Raw genomic sequence first — 24,379 nt, forward strand, 5'->3', positions numbered from 1 at the left:
CACTTTGACTCGGTTTGACCCATTGCCAGTTGCTGTCCCAGATGGTGTGGGGAGAGCTGGGATTCCGGGTGCAGGTTGGGTCCCCACCGGAGCAGCACCCAGGGCCTTCTGGGGAAATTCCTGCGGGCTGTGGGTTTGACAGTGACGGGCTGCAGAGCATGCTGGGAGCCTTGTCAGTTTCCTGGGCCCAGCCTCCCACGGTGACAGATGCTCAGGCTCAGTGGCTGCCTGGAGGTGGCTGGGGTGGCTTCTTCACTTGCTGCCTGTGCTCAGAATTCAATTCTAAAGGGAGCTGGGCGGGGGGGGGGGGGGGGGGAACGACGGGACCCAAGGTTATGCCACCCCCACCCCTGGGGTCCCACAGGCCCTGAAGGTGCTGGTCTAGTCTGGGCACTTACACCCGTTTGGCAGATCCTTAGAGTTTTTGAGGATTTTAGAGGATGTGGAGGTGACCCAGAGAGGCCAACATTCCCACACAGGATGCACAGGACACAGATCCACCCCACCAGTCTTAGGTTTCCAGGAACAAGCAACAGGGGGAGAGGATGGGAAGAGGTAAGCAGGTAACTAAGGAGCCAGTCATGTGACAGTGACCAGAACATCGGAGTGGCAGGTGCCATGGCCCTGTGGCAGGAGGCAGTTGATCACCTCAGTGAGGTTGGCCGATGGATGACATAGCAGTCCTCCAGGCTCAGGCTGCACTGCAGCCCCAACTTCAGGGGTCCCCTGTGCTCCCCGTGCCTCAGTTTTCCCTCCTGTCAGATGGACATAGCAATAGAACTACATTGAACTAGGTCTTGGTCCCTGTATCCCTGCTGTGTGTGTGACCTTCAGTAGGTCACTGCCTCTCTGGACCTCAGTGCTCCACCTGGGTGTCGCCGCCTCTGAACAATTGTGTGGAGGAGATATTAGCCAGGAAGGCTCCGGACGTGGCGTGGGGTTGGACAGGGCTGTGGTATGAGAACTTATACATGTCCAGGGGAACACCACTGCACTTGGGCTTGCCTATACCAACACTGAGAACTTCACACAATACACAGTAGGTGTGTCTTCACCCACATCTTCCAGAAAGGAGATAAGGCTGTTTCCTCTCCTGAGGGAAACTGAGGCTCGGAAAGAGACAGCATCTTGCCTTCAGCACCACAGCCAGGAGTGGAGGGTTGAGAGATGGAGGATTCCCCACCACACACTGTGACCTCTGGGGCAGGAACCACTGCCCATGATGCATTGCTCTTCTTTTGCTCACCCCAGGACCTTTGCACAAGCCTTTCTGCTGCTGCTACACTCTGCACCATCTTGATTCATGTTTGTTCTTTATATGGGAGACTCTTCCTGTCACCTCCTCCTGGGTTAAAATTTCAAGGCAAAGTTCCCACCACCATCTAGGGCCCTTAGAGCCATTGTTCCCTTCCTGCCTGGCCATTCTCCTGCAACCTTAGTGGACAACCTCAGACCTGGTCTCCCTTAGCTCCTGCAGTCCCCCCTCCCACCTCAGACCATCACCTCCCCCCAACCCCCACCCCCTACCCCCCACTCCCATCCCCACAGAGTTGCTTGTTGGCAATGAGATCACAGGAGGCACACATGGGGGGAGGGGGGTCACTGAGTTCTTTATAACCCAAAAAGCAACTCTGAGCCTAGGGTTACCTCCCCTCTACAGGCCTTGTCCCTGCCAGCCTGAGTCACCCCAGGGAAAATACGCCTTAAGGGAGCTCAGGAGCTCACCCGCCTGCACCGGCACACCCAAGGCTGCACCCGCCTCCCTCCACAGGGAGAACTGACTGACTCCTCTTATCTCAAGCCTCCCTCTGAGCAGCCAGCTGAGGACCTCAGCTTCTTTTGGTCTAGGAGGGACATCAGGCCAGGGCCATGACCCTCTGGATCCTGAGCTGGCCCGGAGGGGGTGCTCCCTCCCCTCTAGTCCCCCCCCCTACTCTGGGCTCCTGATTGAAGGCAGACAGGAGGATGCTGGGAAAGGTGTGTATGTGTGTGGGGGGGGTGTCTGTCCTCCAGTCTCAGACCTGCAGAGAGGCCAAGAAGCTGCTAGAAAAAACAGAACCTTGGGCCAGAGAGCCCTTACAGCAATGTTGGCAGCCCCGAGCCATTTGCCCAGTGCCAAGCACAGCCCAGGAGTTAATAATCAGGTCCTATTCCAGGGCCCGCCCAGTGGGGGATGCTGCTGGCCAATTGAATGGATGAGGTCATGGAGGCTCTGAAGATGGAAGAAAGAGGGGGTGGGGGACTTTTGCTTTGACCTCCCAGCGATGGCATCTGAGCCCTTCCTCATTGCCTAGGAGCCCATTGTCCCCTATGCCTGCAGGCCCTGGATGAGGGTGGGAGATGGGCAGGTCCTCTGGCCCTCAGCAGCTCAAGGGCCGGAGGTACAGGGGAGGGGGTACACTGTCATGGGGTGGGCCTGATACCTTCTGTACTCAGCCATCCACTAAAGTGTGAACGCAGCCAGCCAAAGCCACCTTCTTCAGCAGTAGACCCTGGGAGCCTCAAAAAAGGGGGCTTACCCCGTGGCTCCCTAAAGTTCTCAGTATAAGAACATTAGAAGCAGCCAGGCAGTTGTGGCGCACGCCTTTAGTCCCAGCACTTGGGAGGCAGAGGCAGGCAGATTTCTGAGTTCGAGGCTAGCCTGGTCTACAGAGTGAGTTCCAGGACAGCCAGGGCTATACAGAGAAACCCTGTCTTGAAAAAAAAAAAAAGAACATTAGAAGCCGTTTGTACCTAGGAGGTGACAACAGGCACACACACCTGTCATCCCAACAGAAGGGGCATAAGGCTGGGCTGTCTCTAGAAAATGGGGGAAAAGATTAAATCAATTACTTTGTGTTTTTGTGAGACAAGGTTTCTCTGTGTAGCCCTGGCTGGCCTGGAACTCACAGTGACCCTTCTGCACCTGCCTCCTGAGTGCAGGTACCAAAGGAGTTCGATACCACACCCAACAGCTTTTCAGCTCTCTCTCTCTCTCTCTCTCTCTCTCTCTCTCTCTCTCTCTCTCTCTCTCTCCCTCCCTCCCTCCCTCCCTCCCTCCCTCCCCTGTATCTCTCTCTTCCTGTAAAAGCTCATTGAGGGCGGGATCCTAGTGACTAGTTTACAGACTGTCTCAGTTAGGGTTTACTGCTGTGAACAGACACCATGACCAAGGCAAGTCTTATAAAAAAAAAACAACATTTAATTGGGGCTGGCTTACAGGTTCAGAGGTTCAGTCCATTATCATCAAGGTGGGAGCATGGCAGCATCCAGGCTGTTATGGCACAGGCAGATCCGAGAGTTCTAAGTCTTCATCCAAAGGCTGCTAGTGGAAGACTGACTTCCAGGCAACTAGAGTGAGGATCTTATGCCCACACCCACAGTGACACACCTACTCCAACCAGGTCACACCTATTCCAACAAGGCCACACCTCCAAACGGTGCCACTCCCTGGTCCAAGAATATACAAACCATCACACAGACAAAACAGGTTTGGCTTAGAAAATTCCTTCCCTTGGTCACATAGATGCTGAACTGGAATCCAAAGCAGATCAACTAGGGAGGTGTCAAATGCAGGGGTGGGGTGGGGTGGAGCAGAAGGGAGGGAGGGAGGCAGGAACCCCAGAGGTAAAGGACAGAGTCTGCCTGAAGCCCCAGTGGTCCCCGGCATGCCCTGGAGAGGTCGGCATGTTACAGCCATATGTTGGTATACTGAGTTACCTTGGGTTTCAGGGCTGATAGCATAGGTTCTGAGTGATATGGAATGTTCAAAAACTTGCATGTTTGGTGGTGGTCAGTTAGATCTGAGTGGGAGTCACCCCCATCTGTCTCCTGGGGGCTTCCTGAGTGGCTCACATCTGTTTCCAAGAGGAACTAGTGTTGTCTGTGGGAGAACAGGTGGCAGTTGCTGGAGTTGCCAGCCTAGGGACCTGCAGTAATGAGTTTCCTGGTGCTCCTTCCCACCTGGCTGCCTTGCCCCATATGGGCATGCTATTTTGTTTTGAGCCGATGCCCCCACCCCCGGATGTAGCAGGGAGGTTAATCAGAGCTCAGGCATACAGCCGGCTGGATGACACAGACCAGACGGCTAGATGACAGGCCAGACAATGCCAGGCTCACAGATGAGCTCCTGTATCCCCAAAGCACTTTGGTCCCTGGTGCCTTAAGCTAAGGGATGTGGGGGTTTGCACATCTTTGAAAGATCCATTGCTGGAGGAAGAAGGTAGGCCAGGGCGAGAGGGAGGAGCAGGGGTACCAGACATCCTGTCACTTCCTCCAACTTCATCATTAATTCATAAAGCGAGAAGGTCGACTGGACATTTCCACCTGTGGCAGCCGGCACCTTATGCAGGAAGACAAAAAGGTCCTTTGTTGTCCCCGCAGCATGACCTTTGCGGACAGACATGCTGTCAGCAGTGGCCTTCCACTTGGGAGGCAACAGGAAGTGTTCAAGGCCATGCCAGCCAGGGCCTTAGAACCTCTAGAAGGGGAGGCAGGAGGCGGGGACATTGCTGATGAGACTGAGCCTCCCAGAGCCCCTTCAGGAGAAACCTGGCTGTGCCTCAAGGGCCTCTGTAGAAAATATCTTGCCACAGCTGGAAGAGGGTCCCCCAGCAAGTGTGGACTGAGCACCTATCTCAAATCCAGAGTGCTCCCAAATGCAAACTTCCTGAGCACTGGTGTGACACCCCAAGTGGAAAATTCCTCCCTGACAGCATATGACAGATGCGCTCAAGACACATGAAGGGAGACTTCGGTGGGGTTGGGGGAGACACAGTGATAGGGCAGGTGCCTAACTGGGAGACTTTTGGATCAATCTCCAATACCACAAAAACAAAGTAGATGCCCAAAAAACACATGCTGGGCAGTGGTGGCGCATGCCTTTAATCCTAGTATTATAGAGGCAGAGACAGGTGGATCTCTGTGGCTTTGAGGCCAGCCTGATCTACAGAGTGAGCTCTGGGACAGCCAGGGCTACACAGAGAAACCCTGTCTTGACCATCCAAAAATAAACACACACACACACACACAGTCTCAGTTCATTGCATGCCTGCCCCCAAATAATCCAGAACCAAGTAAAACCAGTGTGGTGATTCCAGGAATGAGAAGTGGAGGCAGGAGGATCAGAAGTTCAAGGTCATCCTCTGCTTCTTAGTGAGTCTGAGGCCAGTCAGAGATGCATACAACTCTACCTGGAAACAAACTATTATGTAAAATCACTTTGGTGTTTTAACTTGGCCCCCTCCCTATGATACCTCACCTGTAACAAAGTAAGACCTGAAACTTGCACAGTCCAAGGCTTTCAAATAGCTGTAATTACAACTTCTGCAGCTGGCCACATTCCAACATACACAGCATTTTAAATTATATTTATGTGTTCATGTCAGTGCTTATGTGGGTGCATACCCCACAGCACAGCCTTGGTGGCAAGAGCCTCCACCCTCTGAGCCATCTTTTGCTAGCCTTGCATGGCAACTTTTACACCCAAATTCCATAACGCCCTCACCTCTTATCTTTGGCATACCAAAAGTTTTACTTCTGAAGCCTGCAAGCTCAATAATTATCCTTTTGGACAAACATTTATTCTTGCAAAAACTATTCCTTGTGGATTTACTTTTCTTATTTAACACAGTTTCACATAGATTTCCCAGCAAGGGTCTGTGAATTATAAACTGAACTCTCTTCTGCTGGTGTCTACGATTGAACATTGGGCTGGGTATAAAATTTTAGCTTGCTAGGTGATCCCCTGCTCCCAGAGTTCTGTTCTGTTTTGGATTACTGTTGATAAATGAGGTTTTGTCTAATGGTTTTTTTTTTTTATATAAATGAACACTTTATTATATGTAAGTATACTGTAGCTGTCTTCAGACACTCCAGAAGAGGACACCAAGTCTTGTTACGGATGGTTGTGAGCCACCATGTGGTTGCTGGGATTTGAACTCTGGACCTTTGGGAGAGCAGTCGGATGCTCTTACCCACTGAGCCATCTCGCCAGCCCCTAATGGGTTTTTATTGTTGTTGTTGAAACCTATTTTCCCTCTGTTTTAAAATTTTGTATCAGTGTTTTTTTTTTTTATATGATCATGCCTGGGAATGGATTATGCTGTTCCTTTCTAAAAAGGATTCATGTCTTCTATCACAAAAGTTATTGCTTCCCTGTGAGTGTGAGTGATCTTACCTCTCAGTGGTTCCTGTTACAAATATGTTGGACCTTCTTGCTGTCTTCTGAACACCTCTTGACCTTTCTTTCTTGTTTTCTTCATTGCTCTGAGCCACACCCAGCATCATTTCCTCAGGCTTGCCTTTCAAATCACTAATTTTCTCTCCAGCTAAGTTGCAACCTTTATTCATTATGCTGGCTGATTTTATATCAACTTGATACAAACCAGAGTCCTCCAAGAGATCCTGCAGTAAGACATTTTCTTAATTAGTGATTGACGTTGGAGGGCCCCACCCATTGTGGGTGGAGCCTGGTCTGGTAGTCTTGCTGTAAGAAAACAGGCTGAGCAAGCCATGAGAAACAAGCCAGTAAGCAGCTTCCTCCGTGGTCTCTGCTTCAGCTCCTGACTCCAGGTTCCTGCCCTGTTTGAGTTCCTGGCGATGAACAGTGATTTGGAAGGAAGTGTAAGCCAAATAAGCCCTTTCCTCTCCACATTGCTTTCTTTGGTCAGGGTGTCTCATCGCAGCAGTAGAAACCCCTAAGATGCCAGCTAAAGTTTTAAAATTCTAATTGCATACAATTATGCTCATGCTGTAGTGTTCAAATATCCTGCTTTGATCTGTGTGATTTGGCCTGATGTGATGTGTGAGTTCAACTCCTGCCGGAGGCTGTCCCTCCCTCACACAGGGCTCCTGTTTGTCCTGAGCCACGGTAGTGATTTCCAGGGTGCTCTGCACTTTTTGTGTTAAGTATCCCAGGGTTCTGCCAGTTTGGGGCTGAGGTGGGGAGGTTTAGTGGAAAGCTTCCCTCTTCACTCTTCTCCCAGCAGAGGTGGGACCTCCTTCACTCTCCAGGATGGCAGAAACCTTGTCCTCTGACCCCCTGGAAATGAATGGCTATCCTTTTCACTTCAGTGTTCTGTGGGGCCCTTAAGCTTACCCAGACCCAAGGCCAGGTGGGTCCGCCATTATTGTCATCAGTGCTGTGGCCATTTTAACACTGTCTGGCAACTTCAGCTCATCACCTCGTGGGGGTCTCAGTCCCTGGTTGCTTCTGGCAAATAGATGTGACCTCCTCCCTCCCCCGGACAGGGTCTTGTCCCGCACCCCGAGCTGTCCTACTGGAGATCCTCCCGCCTCTGCCTCCTAAATGCTGGATTTACAGGTGTGTTCACCTAGGCCTTCCCTGTTCAGGGAAAGCTCTGCCTTCTGAGCTTAGCAGGTTATTGAGGTGGCTGCTGGGTTTCTCCAGCGGCCGCGTGTTTAGAGTGCCAGGTGGAGCCCGTGCTAGCTCTCAGAAGCCCGGCCAGGTTCTCTGATTTCATTCTGGTTGCGGTTGCACGTGAGGTTAAGTTCCTGCCTCTTGATTCAGCCTCAGATATGTTGGCTGCGAAGAGTTCTGAGGGCGAGGCTGAGCTGTCTCCTGGATGCTGCTGCATCACGCCCACTTTCTGAAATGTCTGCTTAGATGGAGCTGGACCCCGCCCTTCTGAACGGCTCCACTGTGATGCAGAAATGGAATGTGGCCCCCCCCCCACCGCCCCCAGCACATGGCAGGAATGAAGCAACCCTTCCAGAGCTGTGTGACCCTCGGGGAGCCACACTGCCTCTCTGATCCTGTCTCAACAGTCAAGTGGTGTGTGCTGCCTGCCCAGCCCTGGCTCAGCTCCCGCTGGAGGCAGGCTGTCACTCTCTCTATTCCAGCTATAAGGAGAATGTAAAGTGCAGAGTAAAGATGGAGGAAGACGGTGCGCTCCAACTGTGGCGCTCAGAGCTGCGCGCTCCCACTCTTAGAGCTCCCTGAATTGCTCAGCTCTCAGGATGTGTGGCAGGGGGAAGGCAATCCACCCGTCATGTTTACCCCACCCACCCCCATCCCCACCCCCAAGGATGTGTTCTGTACAGAAACAGCCCACAGTGTCCCCAGCAGGACCCTTGGTGCCCCAGGTGACAGTAGATGATGTGTCAGAGATGTTGGGCTGGACCATTTCTGCCTCGGGGCCGGTTTTTGCACCGGCCTGAAGTCTGTGTGAAGAGGGTCCGAGGGTCTGTGCTCCAGGTTGAATTTGAAAAAAAACAAAAAAACAAACAAAAAAAAAACCAAACCAAACCAAACAAAACACTTCAAAGAGGCCAGGTGCATCCTGGGTAGATTGTAAAGTCCATGGCAGCAGGGTGAGTGGGTATCAGGGCTGAAGCTGCCAAGGCAGCAGGTGGAGGAGGGGTGCTCACGAGAGAGGGCAGCTGGCCCAGGATCCCCTGCGAGGAGGCTCCCGGAAGCCCAGCCTCCCTCCCTCCCTCCCTAGCCACGAATTAGTCACTGCTGTGTCTGGAGCCCCAGGTGGCCTCCCTGTGGAGCTCAGAGCCAGCCGAACAGCCCTGAAGATTGGGGTTGCCTAGGGCATGCAGCAAGCCAGTCACAGCCAGGCTAACGGCTGTGGTTTCTCCATCCAGCTAAGTAGTCACTGATTTTGTTGTTGTTGTTTATTTGTCTTTTCAATTGAAGCCAAAGTTCATGTGACATAAAATTTACCATTTTAGGACAGGGAAGTGGCCCAGTCGGTAAAGTGCCACCTGTGAGGATCCAAGTTCGCGCTCCCTGGTACTTTATTCCCAGCACTGGGGATGCAGAATCGGGAGGAGCCCTGGGGCTCTGTGGCCAATCTGCTAGCAGGCTGAATCTGTGAAGCAGGTGCCCTGAGGGACCCTGGCTCAAAAACCAAGCTTGAGAGTGGCAGAGGAAAACACCAGATGTTGACCTCACCCCTTCCACAGGCCCCCATGTAAAACACAAGTGTACACACATAAACACACATGTACACACATGCACACACACATATACTCATACACATACATACATACATACACTCATACACTCACTCACACATACATACACACACATAACAAACACATGTACACACATGCACAAACACATACACTCACACACATATACACACATACATACTCACATAACACACTTCTACACACACATGTACACACTTAAACACACACATAACACACATACACACTTGTACACACACAGTCATACACATACATACATACACATACACTCACTAACACATACACTCACTAACACACTTGTACACACATATACACGCAATACACACATAAGCAGACACATGTATAATACATATACACATACACACATAAACACACACATACATACACTTACACATATAAACACACATACACACATAAGCACACACATACACACTCACCATTTTAATTACTGTGAAGTGAACGACTCGGTTGGGTTCAATGCATTTAGAGTTCTAAACCACCATCTCTGTTTCCAGATCATTCCATCACCCCCAATTAAACCCTGTACCCACCCATTATCCATTTTTACCCTCTCCTCCCGGACCTTGCCCAGCAAGAGTCTTTTTCCATTCCCATGGAGTCACCTGGTATGTCGCTTGACATATAGACTTGTGGACCAGGTGGCTTTGGTGCTGGCTATGACATTGTCAACACCCTGTGTGCCAGTGAGGGTCCCCACAGCCTCTCTTGATTGGGAACAAGAGAGTATGCCCATGTACTTCTTCTCCTCTCATACAGTTGTCCACAGGCGACTTGGCTGTTGCCACCTTGGAGAGCTGTGAATAGTGTTGGAGATGGCTCGTCGCCATGGGAGCCACTTCCCAGGAGGTGGGAAGTGTTATTGTTTTCTCAGAGGAGGTGGCAGCGTCAGTAGATCGGCAGAGGCAGACGCCTGCTTAAGGAGGGGTGCAAAGCCGCCTCTCCCTGCTGCTGGCCTGGGCACGGGCTGATGTCTGTATACATGGCGAGTCCCCTGTCTGGAGAGTCCTGGCGGGGTCTGTGGGATGCTAAGGTCCTACTTGGTTGAGCCAAGCATCCGTATTCAGGTTGTAGTGGCTGCTGGGCACAGCAGGGGGTAGGGAAGCTTGGGGAGCCCCCAAGGAGAGCAGGGTTAGGCCCCTCTGGCCCACTTGCCTCTCGATGCCCAGCCCTTTGCTTCTCTTCAGGCCGGCTGCACCTGCTGGCTCCCCCAATTCCTGGCCCTCTCTGGATCTATACTCCATCTTGCCAGGAGGCCTGTTCCCTGAAGGTGAAGACTCTAAAACGCATCCTAATGGATGAAGTCAGCCAAACTCCCCCTACCCCGCCCCCCCCCATCTCCCCCAGCTGCCCCACCCCACCACTTGCTTCATGTCTCAGGCTGCAGGGATCTCCATCAGACATACCCTCCACCCCACCCCCATGGCTTCCCATTGAAAGAACTCAGTGGGGAAACCCCCACTCAGCTCCCGATTCGGCGTGCACCCAAGAATCACGAATAGAACACAACACCTTGATGTAACAACAAGAGGTTTTTTAATGGCAGAGCTCCGGGTCGAAACGTATCTCACATAACAGGAGACAGTGGATTCGACCACGAGGCTTGGAAGCTAGGGGTTTTTATAGAAAAGGAGTGGGGCTGGGGGAGGAATTGGCGCGGTTTCACATGATTGGTCCATTTAAACATCAGCAGCCTGTAACATTTAACTTAGGTCAGAGGGGTGGGAGCTAGGGAGGCGATGGGCTTGCCCGGGCATGTCCTGGTCTGTTCTGCTATGTTCTCAGCCCCAGGTTTCAAAGCTCAGAAACAACTCTTTGGGCTATTTAACATACATTACATGAATTACAGTTTTATTTCCTTTCACCATCACTCTTTCCAGAGAAATGTGAAGTGCAGAATTCACATGGTCTCCTAAGGCCTCTCCTCATGACACTATGTGGGTTACATGTTGACTTGGTAGTATTTTAGACAACGTGAACTAAAGGAAATATAATCCATGGGCTGGAGAGATGGCTCAGTGGTTAAGAGCACTGATTGCTCTTCCAGAGGTCCTGAGTTCAATTCCCAGCAACCACATGGTGACTCACAACCATCTGTAATGGGATCTGATGCCCTCTTCTGGTGTGCCTGAAGACAGATATAGTGTACTCATATAAAATAAATAAATCTAAAACTATCTTTAAAAAAAAAAGAAAATATAATCCTAAATTAATTTCACCTGGACGTGGGTCAAGTATTATTACAAACACCAGGAAGCACAATTTACCACTTATCAGAAGCACGGACATGGTGGCCATACCTTTGAACCCAGCACTCGAGAGGCAGAGGCAGAGGCAGAGAGATCTCTGTGAGTTTGAGGCCAGCCTGGTCTACAGAGTGAGTTACATAGTGAGACCCTGTATAGAGGAATTTTAATTCAGCAGCATGGTGTTCTGGCAAGAGATCACACCCAAAGACCACCTAGGTCTGTGTGATCTGTCTGGAATACAGACTTGCCCTTTATTTAATCCCTTAGAATTAGAATACAGACACACCTTTAACCCCTCTGGCTGGAATACAGACAAACCCTTAGCACACACCTTTAATCCCAAACAATGAAGGTAATGTTAGCTTAGAGAAGGAAGCAGCCATGTTTGAAAGTGGTGTCTAACTGAGAGGCAGACAACGTGATGGGTCAGAGAAAGATTTGACAGAATGAGTCAGATAGGATACGCCCAACTCTCAGGAGAACAGCACAGGAAAGAGAGGCTACTGAAAAACTGCAGCAGGACAGAAGGGAGGGAGGGAGGGAGGGAGGGAGGGAGGGAGTAAGTTGGGGGGAATAGAAGGCAGTTTTACAGGGATAGTTTTACAGAGACAGGTTGTAGGTTGTGATGGTTTGTATATGCTTAGCTTAGGGAGTGGACTTTAAGACCCTCATCCTAGCTGCCTGGAAACCAGTCTTCTGCTAGCAGCCTTCAGATGAAGATGAAAAACTCTCAGCTCCTCCTGCACCATGCCTGACTGGATGCTCCCGCCTTGATTATAATGGACTGAACCTCTGAACCTGTAAGCCAGCCCCAATTAAATGTTGTGCTTATAAGAGTTGCCTTGGAGCCGTGCATGGTGGCACATGCCTTTAATCCCAGCACTCGAGAGGCAGAGGCAGGCAGATTTCTGAGTTCGAGGCCAGTCTGGTCTACAGAGTGAGTTCCAGGACAGCCAGGGCTACGCAGAGAAACCCTGTCTCGAAAAACAAAACAAAACAAAACAAAAACAAACAAAAACAAAAAACAAAAAAAAGCGTTGCCTTGGTCATGGTGTCTGTGTACAACAATGAAAACCCTAACTAAGGCATAGGTGAAGACAGAAAGAGCCAGAGAGTAAGGAGGAGCCAGAAGATTAGAACAGATTGCCAGAGTTAGTTTGAGGCCAAGCAGAGCAATTCAGTGAGAAGCTGTGGGGGTGGGGGTGGGGTAGGTTGAATCAGTCAGCTTGGAGAGGAGTTTTGAGCCAGATCAGTTGAGTTTAAAGAGCCAGCCAGAGCTCAGAACTAGAAAGGGTGAGCTTATTTAGCAGGAAGTCTCCGAGATGATGATTACATCTGGTGAATAAAAGTTGCTTCTACAACCCTGTCTCAAATAGTACAGGATGAAGAGCGGGGGGCTATGGGTCAGTTGGTAGAGCAGTTCCCTAGCATTCATGAGACCCTTAGTTCAACCGGGCTTGGCAGCTCATGCCTGTAATTTCTTTCTCTCTCTTTCTTTCTTTCTTTCTTTCTTTCTTTCTTTCTTTCTTTCTTTCTTTCTTTCTTTCTTTCTCTCTCTCTCTCTCTCTCTCTTTCTCTCTTTCTTTTTCTTTCTTTCTTTCTTTCTTCCTTTCTTCCTTTCTTCCTTCCTTTCTTTCTTTCTTTCTTTCTTTCTTTCTTTCTTTCTTTCTTTCTTTCTTTCTTTCTTTGGTTTTTCAAAACAGGGTTTCTCTGTGTAGCCCTGGCTGACCTGGAACTCACTCTGTAGACCAGGCTGGCCTTGAATTCAGAAATCCACCTGCCTCTGCCTCCCGAGTGCTGGGATTAAAGGTGTGCACCACCACTGCCCGGCTCATGCCCATAATGTTTGATCTCAGGTATAAATCGGGGTTCTAGGTTATCTTTGGCTATATAAGTGAGTTGGAGGCTAGCCTGGGCTTCATGAGAGTCTGTCTTGGAGAGAGAGAGTGGGAGAGTAGGAGAGAGGGAGAGGGGAAGGAAGCATGTCCTTTATAAGACCACAAGTGCCTGGACCTTGGCACTGGGCCAAGGATGACTTATTAATATTTTTGTGAGCGTCTGCTGTCCCATATGCCAAGTGCCACGTGCCAGGAAATGTTGTTATGGCTGCTGCCTACGCACTGTATGGAGAGAAACTGGGAAACACAGGGGAGCTAAAGACAAGTCTCAAGTCCCAGTGCTGTGAGCTCTGTCACACTTTTTTTTTTTTTTTTCTGGGCGCTTACACGCATTATCTTGGCTAGTTGGATTGTCCCCTTGACACGCCGGGAACATTAAATGTTGACTCTCGATACTTCAATATAGTTTTTCAAGGGCTGGAGATGTCTCTCGGTTCGTACAGTGCTTGCTTAGTATACAGGAGGCCCTGGGTTCCATCCCCAGCAACACATAAGCCAGGTGTGGCAATGCATGCTTGTAGTCCACATAGAGAGTTCAAGGCCAGCCTGGGACACATAAGGTTCTGTCTCAAGTATGTTTTTCAAGGCTACGTAGTATTCTAAATCAAGGATGACCCAGGATGTCTGTGGGTTTCCTGGGACTTGGTGCTTTCTCCATGGTATGGTTATTACTAGCTTTTGTTAGTGGCCGGGCGAGCTTCTGTGGCCAGTTCTGTATACTCATCCTCGTTCCTTAGGTTTGTTCTGGTTGTGGTACAGATGTCACACAAGACAGGATAAGCCTGAGTTGCTAGTAATTGTGATGTAACCCAGTTCTGCACTTTCAGTATGAGAGTGCTGAAGAAATGGCTGAAGACACAGCTGAGGCAGGGGGATTGTAGCCATGCCCCATTTCTCAAAATAACGACTCAGGCTTTTTATTATTATTTTTATTTTAATTATATGTAAGTATACTGTAGCTGTCTTCAGACACTTTAGAAGAGGGAGTCAGATCTTGTTACAGATGGTTGTGGTTGCTGGGATTTGAACTTGGGACCTTTAGAAGAGCAGTCAGTGCTCTTGACCACTGAGCCATCTCTCCAGCCTGACTCTGAGACTTTTTATTTATGAATAAACGCCTAGGCTGTAAGCGTGGGCTAGTTCCCTGACTCGCTCCTAACTTAATTATCCTGTTTATTCTGCTCTGCAAGTGCCAGAATAAACCAGTATGTGGCTGGTTACCTCTCCTCAGTTTCTTGCGTCTGTCTCCTAGGAGCTGGGGTAAATGGGTTCCTGGGCCTGACTCTATCCCAGAGTTCCTTTCTTCCTAAGGGAACTCCCACCTCCTATTTCCCACCTCAGCTGATAGGCCATCAGCTTTTTATTGACAGGTGAAGCGTCCATACAATACACAAGAGATTCTCTCTATAGAGGATTGCATGGACACAGTTCAGGGCACCCAGCACAGCAATCCACCACCAGGTGAAAGACATAGCAACTACAGATTTGGTGCAGAAAGATTTTGAAAACAGTCCCAGGTCAGAAGCACTTCTGCTTCTTTCCAAGTGTTTGGGCTGGAAGGGTTGCAGGGATGCAGCACACACACACACACACACACACACACACACACACCGAGAGAGAGAGAGAGAGAGAGAGAGAGAGAGAGAGAGAGAGAGAGAGAGAGATAGTTAGTTCTGAAGTTGGTGGATTAAGTCTTTTAGTGAATCGTGGGATCACAAAGTACACAGAGCACCGGATTCCCGCCCCGGCTCCTAATAAATTTGGATATGGCGGCACACACCTGTAATCCCCGTTCTCAGGAAGTGGAGGCAGGGGGATCAGGAATTCGACCTTATCTCTTGCTACATAGTAAGCTTAAGGCTAGCCTGGGAGACAAGTGTGTCACCCTTAAGCACGAAGCTCTACACTCATCCAAGGAGACCCCTGAGTCACTCGAGCCCACATTAAGATAGAGAATATTCTCTGCCCGCAATGTCCCTCACACTCAATCACAGTACTCTGTCCCCTCGGGGCAGCCACTGCCCTGACTCCTAACACTGTAGGCAAGGGTTTCTGGAATATGAGTTTTGCCCTGGTAGAACCATGGACCCTTTCATGCCCTTTCATGCTTGGTCCCTTTGGTTCCGTGTTACATATGGTGCCCGGTTTCATTACCAAATACAATGGCATCCATTGGCTGCATCAACCTTTTATAGTTCGGCTGTTCGGCTGTGGCTGGGCATATGGGTGGCTTACAGTTTGTGCTGCGTCGCACAGAGCAGTCACAAGCATCCTGGGTCCATCCTCCTCTCTGTTAGGTGCTCACTGACTGTGGGACCCTGGTTAGCTCGCTTGCTGTCTTGCTGGTGATGTACATGGTTGTGTTTTTCTCCAGAAAGGTGGATATTGTCCTGAGTATTACTTAGCCTTTCCGATCATTCGTGACTGCATGTACGGCATGGGGAGGCATCCCTGCCTGCCTGAGCTGTGTGGGACAGATGAACTAATGCTGGAGTGGTGCCCAGCCCAGATTGGCAGACTTCTGTGAGTCTTCCCTGGTGAGCAGCAGCTGCTGTGGATGCTTGAGAACTCTGTGTGATGGATTTTTGAGTAGACCGAGGCTGGAGCCTGAGGTGGAGGGAGGGGAGACGCCATACAGGAAGGACCTTTAGGTCTCAGGTATCTGCCACTTCCCCCCACCCCACCCCCACCCCAAGACAGGGTTTCTCTGTGTAGCCCTGGCTGTCCTGAAACTCACTCTGTAGACCAGGCTGGCCTCGAACTCAGAAATCTGCCTGCCTCTGCCTTCCAAGTGTTGGGATTAAAGGCATGTGCCACTACTGCCTGGCTTCCACCACTTCAAGAACAGCGGTCCTTAGACTGTGAGTTGAACCAACCTTTGCTAGGTATCACCCGAGACCGTCAGAAAACACAAATATTTATATTGTGGTTTATGATAGTGAAATTACAGTTACGATGTAGCAATGACAATAGATAATCTTGTGGTTGGGGAATCCCCATAACATGAGGAACTGTATTAAAGGGTCACAGCGTTAGGAACGTTGAAGACCGATGCTCTAGAATAAGAGATAGGGGCAGGGAGAGGCGGGGTGAGGGATGAAGTGATTGCAGGTGTGTGTGGCAGGCCTCAAGTCCAGTCACTGTTTGGCCTGAGCTGGACATGGTCCCTAGGAGGACTTGATGGCCCTGAGCAACAAGCATCTGGGGTACTTACGTGGGAGGGGTGTGCTCGGGACTGGCTCGCTAGTGCTGTGGTCTTCAGCCTTTGAGAGACTGGTAAAGCTAGAGATGACCAGAGGGACCACCGACATATGTGGGAGAGGATGATGGGGGTGGGGTGGGTGGGGTGGGCAAGCAAGCAGGTCTAAGTTCCTCTTTTATGGGTGGTGGAAGGACCTGGGGGAGTGGCTGGTCCCTCGCTCACCATCAGGAACTATCACTTAGAATGGCTACCATCTTGCTAAGGGTGGTTCTGGAGCTGTCCCTGTAGGCAGAAAGCGAAGCTCTCCCATGTCCCTCAGTCATGTTACAATGTCACAAGAAAGATGGTGGTGGCCATGTGGGGGGGGGGTTGTCACAAGAACACTTACTGCAGGCTTCAAGTTTAACGTCAATGATCTCTCTCTCTCTCTCTCTCTCTCTGTGAATTCCTTCTTTCTTCCATTTCCCCTGCCCCTTCTTAGTCTCCTCGGACCAGATAGAGCAGCTGCATCGGAGGTTCAAGCAGCTAAGCGGGGACCAGCCCACCATTCGGTAAGACGTGCAGCCAGCTTTGGGCTTCGAGTTACTTTCTTCTGTCTGTTATCGCTTACCCTGGGTTCTTGTGGCTCTGGGCTGGCTCCAAGGCGTGTCCCAGTTTCTAAAGCAAACCTGTTGTTTGAATTCTCCTGGGTTGCTGTAAGACAAGATGTGGAGGGAAGAAGGGCAATATCTGGTTCTACAGGAACAGGCACTCGCAGGGGAAGCCACCCAGGCCTGCTCAACCTTTATGTCGTGTGTGATCTGGACTTGTACTGAAGTTCCCCCGATGCTGAGCGCCTGCTGGAGCCTCCCTGATGATGGGAGTCTGAGGGTCTACTGATAGAGCTGGCATTGCCCTGATGGGTCTATCTCTAGACTTTACTTCCTCTGGGTCATTCCAGCCTTGGACAAGATGAGGCTGTCAACAAAGAGGGAGTCAACCTCCTGTTAGGGAAGTAGACAATTTTCTTCTCTGGCATCTCATGTTTGATTTTTTTGGTACTTGAGTTAAACATGGCTGCATGTTAAACATGGCTGCATGTTAAACATGGCTGCATACATGCTAGGCAGGCACCTTACCTCGGTCTACAGCCTCAGTTCCTTTTTTCCCTTTGATGTACCACACTAAGTTGCCCAGGCTGGCCTTGGGCTCACTCTATAGCCCAGGCTGGCCTTGGGCTCACTTGTCATCACCCTACCTGCTGAGCAGCTTGAATGGCTTATGAGAGCCATCCAGACCCTACCTACAAAGTGGAAAGACTTCTGTTGCAAACTTTCTAGCCAATAGTGTTGTCCTCAAATACACACAGGGTGTCAAGGTGACGTCATTATAACATGGATATAAGCCTTGCACGGGCTGCAGGGAAGCTTCCTTCTTCATAGAAAGGTTTTGTTTTGCCCTTTGAGGGAACCATGTGCGCACGCACGCACACACGTTTCCTTGCCTACCACACAAAGGCACACTGTTAGCTAGAGCATCAACCGGAAGGTACCCACGGTTTCATGGTTCTGTGGCCTCTAGCCTCAATCTGCCACAGACACTATCAAAGATGGGATTGAGCTGTGTGCAGAGCAGCTGTCCTACCCTTTATGCCCAAAGGAAGAGCCTGGTCACCTCTGGAAGCTGCCTGGCTCTCTTGGGCGCAGGTGCCCCATACCGAGCCAGTCACTGTGGCCAGCAGCCAGAAACCAACTTGTTTGCCTTACCCAGCACTGTACAGGCGTAGGCTCTGGAGTCAGACCCAGTCTTTTCTGGTTCTGGGTCAGATTCTATCTCTTCAGACTTGAGGTGCAAGTGGGAAAAACCTGAGAGACAAACTTCATGAAGCCCGACCAGCACCCACCCCACCCCCTTCCTCGGAGTCGGCCTTCTGAGTAAAGCAGGCTTTTTCTTTGGGCTTGGGTCTGAGCATGAAGCCACAGATTCGTACAGTTGGTCCCTAGGTACTTGTCAAACGGGCTGGGTTTGTTATTGTGCCCCGCTTGAGATGGGAAGCAGAGGCTGGTGACTGTGCTTGGAACATGGAGGAGTCCTGAGTCCTGAGGGGAAGGGGATGCCTGAGAGGTCCCTTCTCCACAGAGGTGAGTTTTGGATCAGAGGAAAGGGGGACGGTTAAATGAGAAGGTGTGAGTGGATGTTGAGGAGCCCCCCCCCCATGCTGCCTCTTAGCAAGCATGGTTAGCTATGGTTGGTGGTCTCACCCCACGAGTGTGCTTACACAGCTGGTGTCCAGGGCCTCTCCAAGAAGGCTATAGCATTGTCTTAGGGCTTTAATGCTGTGAACAGACTCCATGACCAAGGCAACTCTTATAAAGATGACATTTAATTGGGGCTGGCTTATAGATTCAGAGGTTCAGTCCATTATCATCAAGGCAGGAGCATGGCAGCATCCAAGCAGGCATGGTACAGGAGGAGCTGAGAGTTCTACATCTTCATCTGAAGGCTGCTAGCAGAAGACTGACTTCCAGGCAGCTAGGATGAGGGTCTTAAAACCCACAGTGACACACCCACCCCAACAGGCCACACCTTCTAATAGTGCCACTCCTTGGGCCGAGCATGTACAAACCATCAGAGCATCTAGGCCAACCCATGTGTATCATGAGCAGGGTGACCAAGTTGGGTTCCCTGGCGCTGTAGTGGGGACAGTAGCCTCAGGTTGTGTTGTCAGGGGAGAGAGGTGCTCACTCCCCAACTTCCCTAGAGGAAGTTGTGGCTTGAAATGCTTCCTGTGTGTGCCTCAACAGGGCCTCAGCCCAAATGTTACAGCACACTGCCGCTGCAGGGCCACTTGGTGTCCCAAGGTACACCTTCCACCCTCGCAGATGCTCCTTGGTCATGGTGAATGGGGCCTGCCCTTCTGTTGACTTCCTCACCCCACCCCCACCCCCAGAGCTGCCCTGTGCTGTCTGTCTATCTCACTTGCTTCTGGTCCATCAGAAAGTGCTCAATTCTACCCAGAGTCTGGGGTTGCTGTCCTGTCCTCCTGTCCCTCTGTCCGCACCACTCAGCCATCACCCCCGTGTCCTCCAGGCCTGTGTGCAGCACTGTCTAGGAAGACATTTGCCCTTCCCTAAAGAGTCCCAAAGAGAGCCTCAGTTTCCCTAGCATGGAAAACGCCCAACACTGGGTGCTGGGCAGACTTGGCAGAGCTGTGCATGTGAAGAGGAAACCCCACTGCCTCTCAGGATGGGGAAGCCCTCAGAAACCAGAGAGTCAGGAGATATGACACAGGGCTGTTAAGTTCTGCTCTGAGGCCTGGCTGAGTGACCTTGGCAGCTGAGCTGAGCCTCAGAAGCTGCCGGAAACTAGCCCACAGCCCTGCGCTTGCAGAAGACACCAGCCCAGCCCTCGGTGGGTTTCTTGGTTTTGTGTGTCCTTTGTGAGCTGAATGCTTGGTCCCTCTTTGGGAGTCCCCAGCGGGGTTCAGGGTAAAGCTGGGCAGGAGTGGGTTCCCATTGAGCCCTAATTCTCTCCAAAGCCAAAAGGTACAACCCAGAGAAAGGGAGGGGGCTCCCTGGTGCTTCTGCTAGCCAGCTGTGTGACTGCAACTTACTGGCTAGACCTCTCTGGGCTCCACGCTCTTGTCTATGAAAGTGGGCCGGCCCATCACTGCCATCATTTGTGGGTGTGAGCCTCACAGCGTGTGGCCTGGCATGGAGAGGACACTTCAGAACTTGGGGGAGATGGCTTAAACACCCCCCACTGCAGGCTTCAAGCTGCCCTGGAGGAGGCTGTAAGGTGGGTGTCTCTTGGGGCTTTCCAGTGGCCCTTCTTGCTGGCCACTAGGGCGGCAGCACTGGGCTGATAGTAAGTGGGTCAGCTTGGTCCCAAAGGTAATAATGATCTGCTAACAGCCATGGCCCCAGGGGTAGAGCGGAGCTGCTCCCGTGGCTGTACCACCCAGAGCTGAGCCCTAGCACCAAAGTTCAGCAAGGATCTGGTGGGCACAAGACCCTGAGGTCGCTCGCCTTGGCCTGGCCCAGCATTGGCCACGAGACTTGCCTTCTCTTTGTCAGAGTAGGGGGGCAGCAGAAGTCAGAGGTCTCTGAGTATCAGATGGCCAGACCTTCCTCTTGTGAGTGGCAGCTTCCAGACCGAGGGTAATGCCACTCTTAGTGGGTAGCCTCCTCCTTCCTCCCCTCCCACTCCCTTTTTTGGGGCTTCCAGCAAGTGCCCTGAACCAAGCTACATCCCCAGCCTCTTTTCTACTTGTGAGACAAGGGCTCGCTAAACTATGTAGGCTGGCCTTGAATTTATAATCCTCCTGCCTCAGCTCCCTAAGTACCTGGGATAACAGGTGCTACCAGCCTTGGCTAGGGGGCAATTTCTTATTCCTTCTGCCTTGCTTATCTCTAAAAAATGAGCTAAGTGCCTGTCCAATGGGTGTTGTCATGGGGGCGGGTTCTTCCTCCTTGAGAGGGCTACACTGTCAGCCATCACTAATGTCATTAGTCTGTCCACCAGTACACTGCCTTGGCGTCCCTGTTCCCATCCGTTCCAGTGTCTTGGGTATTTCCACAGTCCCTGTCTTTCAAGTGGGACATCTGAAACTGGGGGCAAGGACACGCGCGCGCGCGCGCGCGCACACACACACACACACACACACACACATATTATGTGCTGCAGTGGGCAGAGCCTGCACTAGCAGCCACAGACTCAACTTCACCTATTTCACAGGCCAGGAGACGGAGCCTCACGGAAGAAGGAAGGCGCCTGAAGCGAGGGGCTGGGTAGGATAGTAGAGTGGGTAGGATAGTAGACTGGAGGTCAAGGAGAGTGGAGCGGGTGGTGCCAGCCATGTGAGCATGGCTTTGCCCTGCCTGGGTTCCAGTGTGATTTGCCAAGGCTGGGTGAGCCTGGGCAGGTGACTGGCCCTCCATGTCACATTTACTTCAGGGATCACAGGAGCCCCATCAGACTTCCCTGGGTTGAGGTACCTACTGTAGGCCTCAGAGTTCACACAGCCACTGTGACTGTCATCTGAGCAGTGACTAGGAAAGGGGAGGGCCTCTGCTGATCTGATGGTGTCCGTGGTAACCCTGGCTCTGTCAGGTCAGTCTAGGGTTTTGGTTTCTCTTGCTTCTTCCTGTGGCTGTCATACGACTAGCAACTGTGTAGGTTAGGACTAGCACAGCCCTGTGTGTCTGGTCCTGAGGCTCCCTGGGTCCCCTTAGTTATCAGTTGTAAGGGTTGTTGTCCAGTATCCTGTGGTGTGGAAACTCCCTCTATGGAAATGATGGCGCCACGCATCTTGTTTTAAGAAAACCAGAGGGGGGGGGGAAGTTTTTAGTAGTTTTGGGGAGAAATTATACCTGATAATGAACAAAAGGTACACCGCCACTTTAAGCATCCCAGAAAGAAACCCTCTCCTGTCACCCACCTGCATCACCCTGGAAACTGGACTCCATGTGTGTGCGCTTCATGATGTTCTTGAGGCTCAGTGGCAGAGTGCATCCTTGTCTATTAGGGTCTCATCAGACACAGTCTGTGCAGGCCCAGAATGGCCTTGAACTTGTGATCCTCCTGCCTCAGCCTCCTCATCTCTAGGACCGAAGGTATACACCACTGCCATGGTGCTGTTGGATTTGATTTTTATTTCATTATTATTTGCTTTTTTTTTGAGACAGGGTTTCTCTGTGTAGCCCTGGCTGCCCTGGAACTCACTCTGTAGACCAGGCTGGCCTTGAACTCAGAAATCTGCCTGCCTCTGCCTCCTGAGTGCTGGGATTAAAGGCGTGTGCCACCACACCCAGCTGGATTCCTTTTTTAAAAAGTGTTACTGTGTGTTTGCCTAACTTTGTGGAGTTGGTTCTCTCCTTCCACATTTATGTGGCTTTTGGGAATTGAACTCTGGTCTCCAGGCTTAAACAGCAAGTGTCTTCACCCTCTCGGCCATCTTAGCAGCAGCCCCCAACTCCGTTCCTTCTGCATCTACCCTGTCCCAAAGCTAGCTAGTTTTCTCTTCTCTTCTCTTCTCTTCTCTTCTCTTCTCTTCTCTTCTCTTCTCTTCTCTTCTCTTCTCTTCTCTTCTCTCTTCTCTTCTCTTCTCTTCTCTTCTCTTCTCTTCTCTTCTCTTCTCTTCTCTTCTCTTCTCTTCTCTTCTCTCTTTTGTTCATTCTTTCTTTCTTTGTCATATGGTGGCACCTACCACACCGGGACAACTGTCCTAATTGTGTCCTAAACTGGGCCCTGGTGAATGCAGAAGGTAGCTGTGCCCAGTCACCAGCTCCCATCTGGCTAGCTGCCACCAGTCCAGCCATGAGGGAGGTGCAGGAAACAACCCAGGGATATCAAAAACAGGAGAGATCCGGTCACCTGGCTCTGCTCCTGCCTGGAGCCTGAGGCCCCTCTCCTGTGAGGTAAAGCCAGGGCAGGATAAGGGACTGTTTGTGGACCCTCCCAAGTCAAACAGCCTCCGCTCCTGCTCCGGTCAGTCTAGTCAGGTGTCACATCCCTCCCCCTAATGTCCTCCTTTTTAAAAAAAAAAAAATCACCCAACCCCACCCCTCCTGAGCATTCATGCTTGTCTGCTGGAGTACTGGGCTGTGCCCTAGGTTTCTCAGAAGGTCATTGCCATAAAACAGGCACAGGCTGCCTGAATGGAGGCATTGCCCCTCCTGTGAGGACAGGCACCCGAGACTGTGTCTGCGTCCCTGCCGAGGTCCATAGCTGCTGCTGGGATGAATGCCTTTGCTGAATTAAAGCTCACATACCTTACAACTCAGTCATAAAAATGCACAGCAGGGCTGGTGAGATGGCTCAGTGGGTAAGAGCACCCGACTGCTCTTCCAAAGGTCCAGAGTTCAAATCCCAGCAACCACATGGTGGCTCACAACCATCCGTAACGAGATCTGACGCCCTCTTCTGGTGTGTCTGAAGACAGCTACAGTGTACTTACATATAATAAATAAACCTTAATAAAAAAAAAATGCACAGCAGTGCCAGTGTCTCTGCAGAGCAAGTATCCAGAATATTTGTCACCCAAGAGATGCTTGTCCCCTTAAGTGTCTTCTGGCTCCCCCAACCCTGGGCTACCCCTCTCTTGCTCTCTGCCTCAGTGGCTCAGCCTGTTTTGGATACATCATTTAAATGGAATCTGACCTTTTTCTGCCAATGCCTATCCAACCGTGTCAATTTCCAGGTTCATCCTCCTGCAGTGGGTATCCGTGTCCAGTTCTTTTCCTGGCTGCATAATATTCCCCTGGGTGGACAGTAAGCTATCAGCTATTCCCCTGGGTGGACAGTTCAGCTATCAGTTTATCTGGTAGGAGGCATTGTTGGCCCTTCTGCAAATCTTAGGAGACTTGCTCCTGGGGAGACTGCCCATGTGTGCTTCGTGCATCTCTTGGGCACATGCTGGGAGGTCCCAGGTCATGAGAAACTCAGACAGTCCATTTCTCTGAGGCCCTTCTGGCCTGCATCCTCCTGCTGGGAGCCCAGTGCAAGCACTGCAGGGCTCCTCCTCCCCCCACCCCTGACTCTGCAGATCTTGTCTCTGCAGCCTGAGTGTGATTGTACCACCCACCTCTCAAGTTCCTCCAAGTGTCAGGCTCCCTCAATCCTCCCACTGGTACCCAGTCTGTAGGCAGAGGCCTGAGGGGGAGGGGGAGGGGGAGGCTGTTGGGGATGAAGTGACACCTCACTGCCTGTGTCTGATGGCACTGAAGACTGTTCACTTGTGACTTTCTCTCCGGTGTGTCCTGGAATACAGCAAGGAGAACTTCAACAATGTCCCTGACCTGGAGCTCAACCCGATCCGATCCAAAATCGTCCGTGCCTTCTTCGACAACAGGTGTGCTTCCTCTCGTGGGCAGGCCGAAGTAGCCTACGTCTTCTGTCATCAAACGCAGGGAATGGGTGGGGGCAGACAGTCCTGGATGGCTTTTGGACGGCCCTCCTGGGTTCCATCCACTTAAATGTAAGTCACTGCTGGCTGTGACTCCCAACCGAGCAGACATTTTGGGTTTTCTTCACATTTGCACGTGTGCACGTGTCCGTGTGTATGTAGGTACACATGTATGTTTATGTGTTCG

The 24,379-nt window shown here is 51.1% G+C and overlaps 1 protein-coding gene across 2 annotated transcripts in view; it reads left to right on the top strand.

Annotated features, from left to right (window-relative positions):
* Tesc (tescalcin) overlaps positions 1-24,379 on the top strand; it is a 34,136-nt gene that overhangs the window by 1,784 nt on the left and 7,973 nt on the right. For both annotated transcript variants that reach the window (NR_151582.1, NM_021344.4), the window contains exons 2-3: positions 16,789-16,858; positions 24,058-24,138. Coding sequence is in view for 1 of the 2 variants with exons in the window: in NM_021344.4 (NP_067319.2) it covers positions 16,789-16,858; positions 24,058-24,138 (151 nt within the window). In the remaining variant the exon portion in view is untranslated. The remainder of the gene's footprint in view (positions 1-16,788; positions 16,859-24,057; positions 24,139-24,379) is intronic.

Source organism: Mus musculus, chromosome 5 (assembly GCF_000001635.26).
Source record: "Mus musculus strain C57BL/6J chromosome 5, GRCm38.p6 C57BL/6J".
In the NCBI taxonomy this organism is placed as follows: domain Eukaryota; kingdom Metazoa; phylum Chordata; class Mammalia; order Rodentia; family Muridae; genus Mus; species Mus musculus.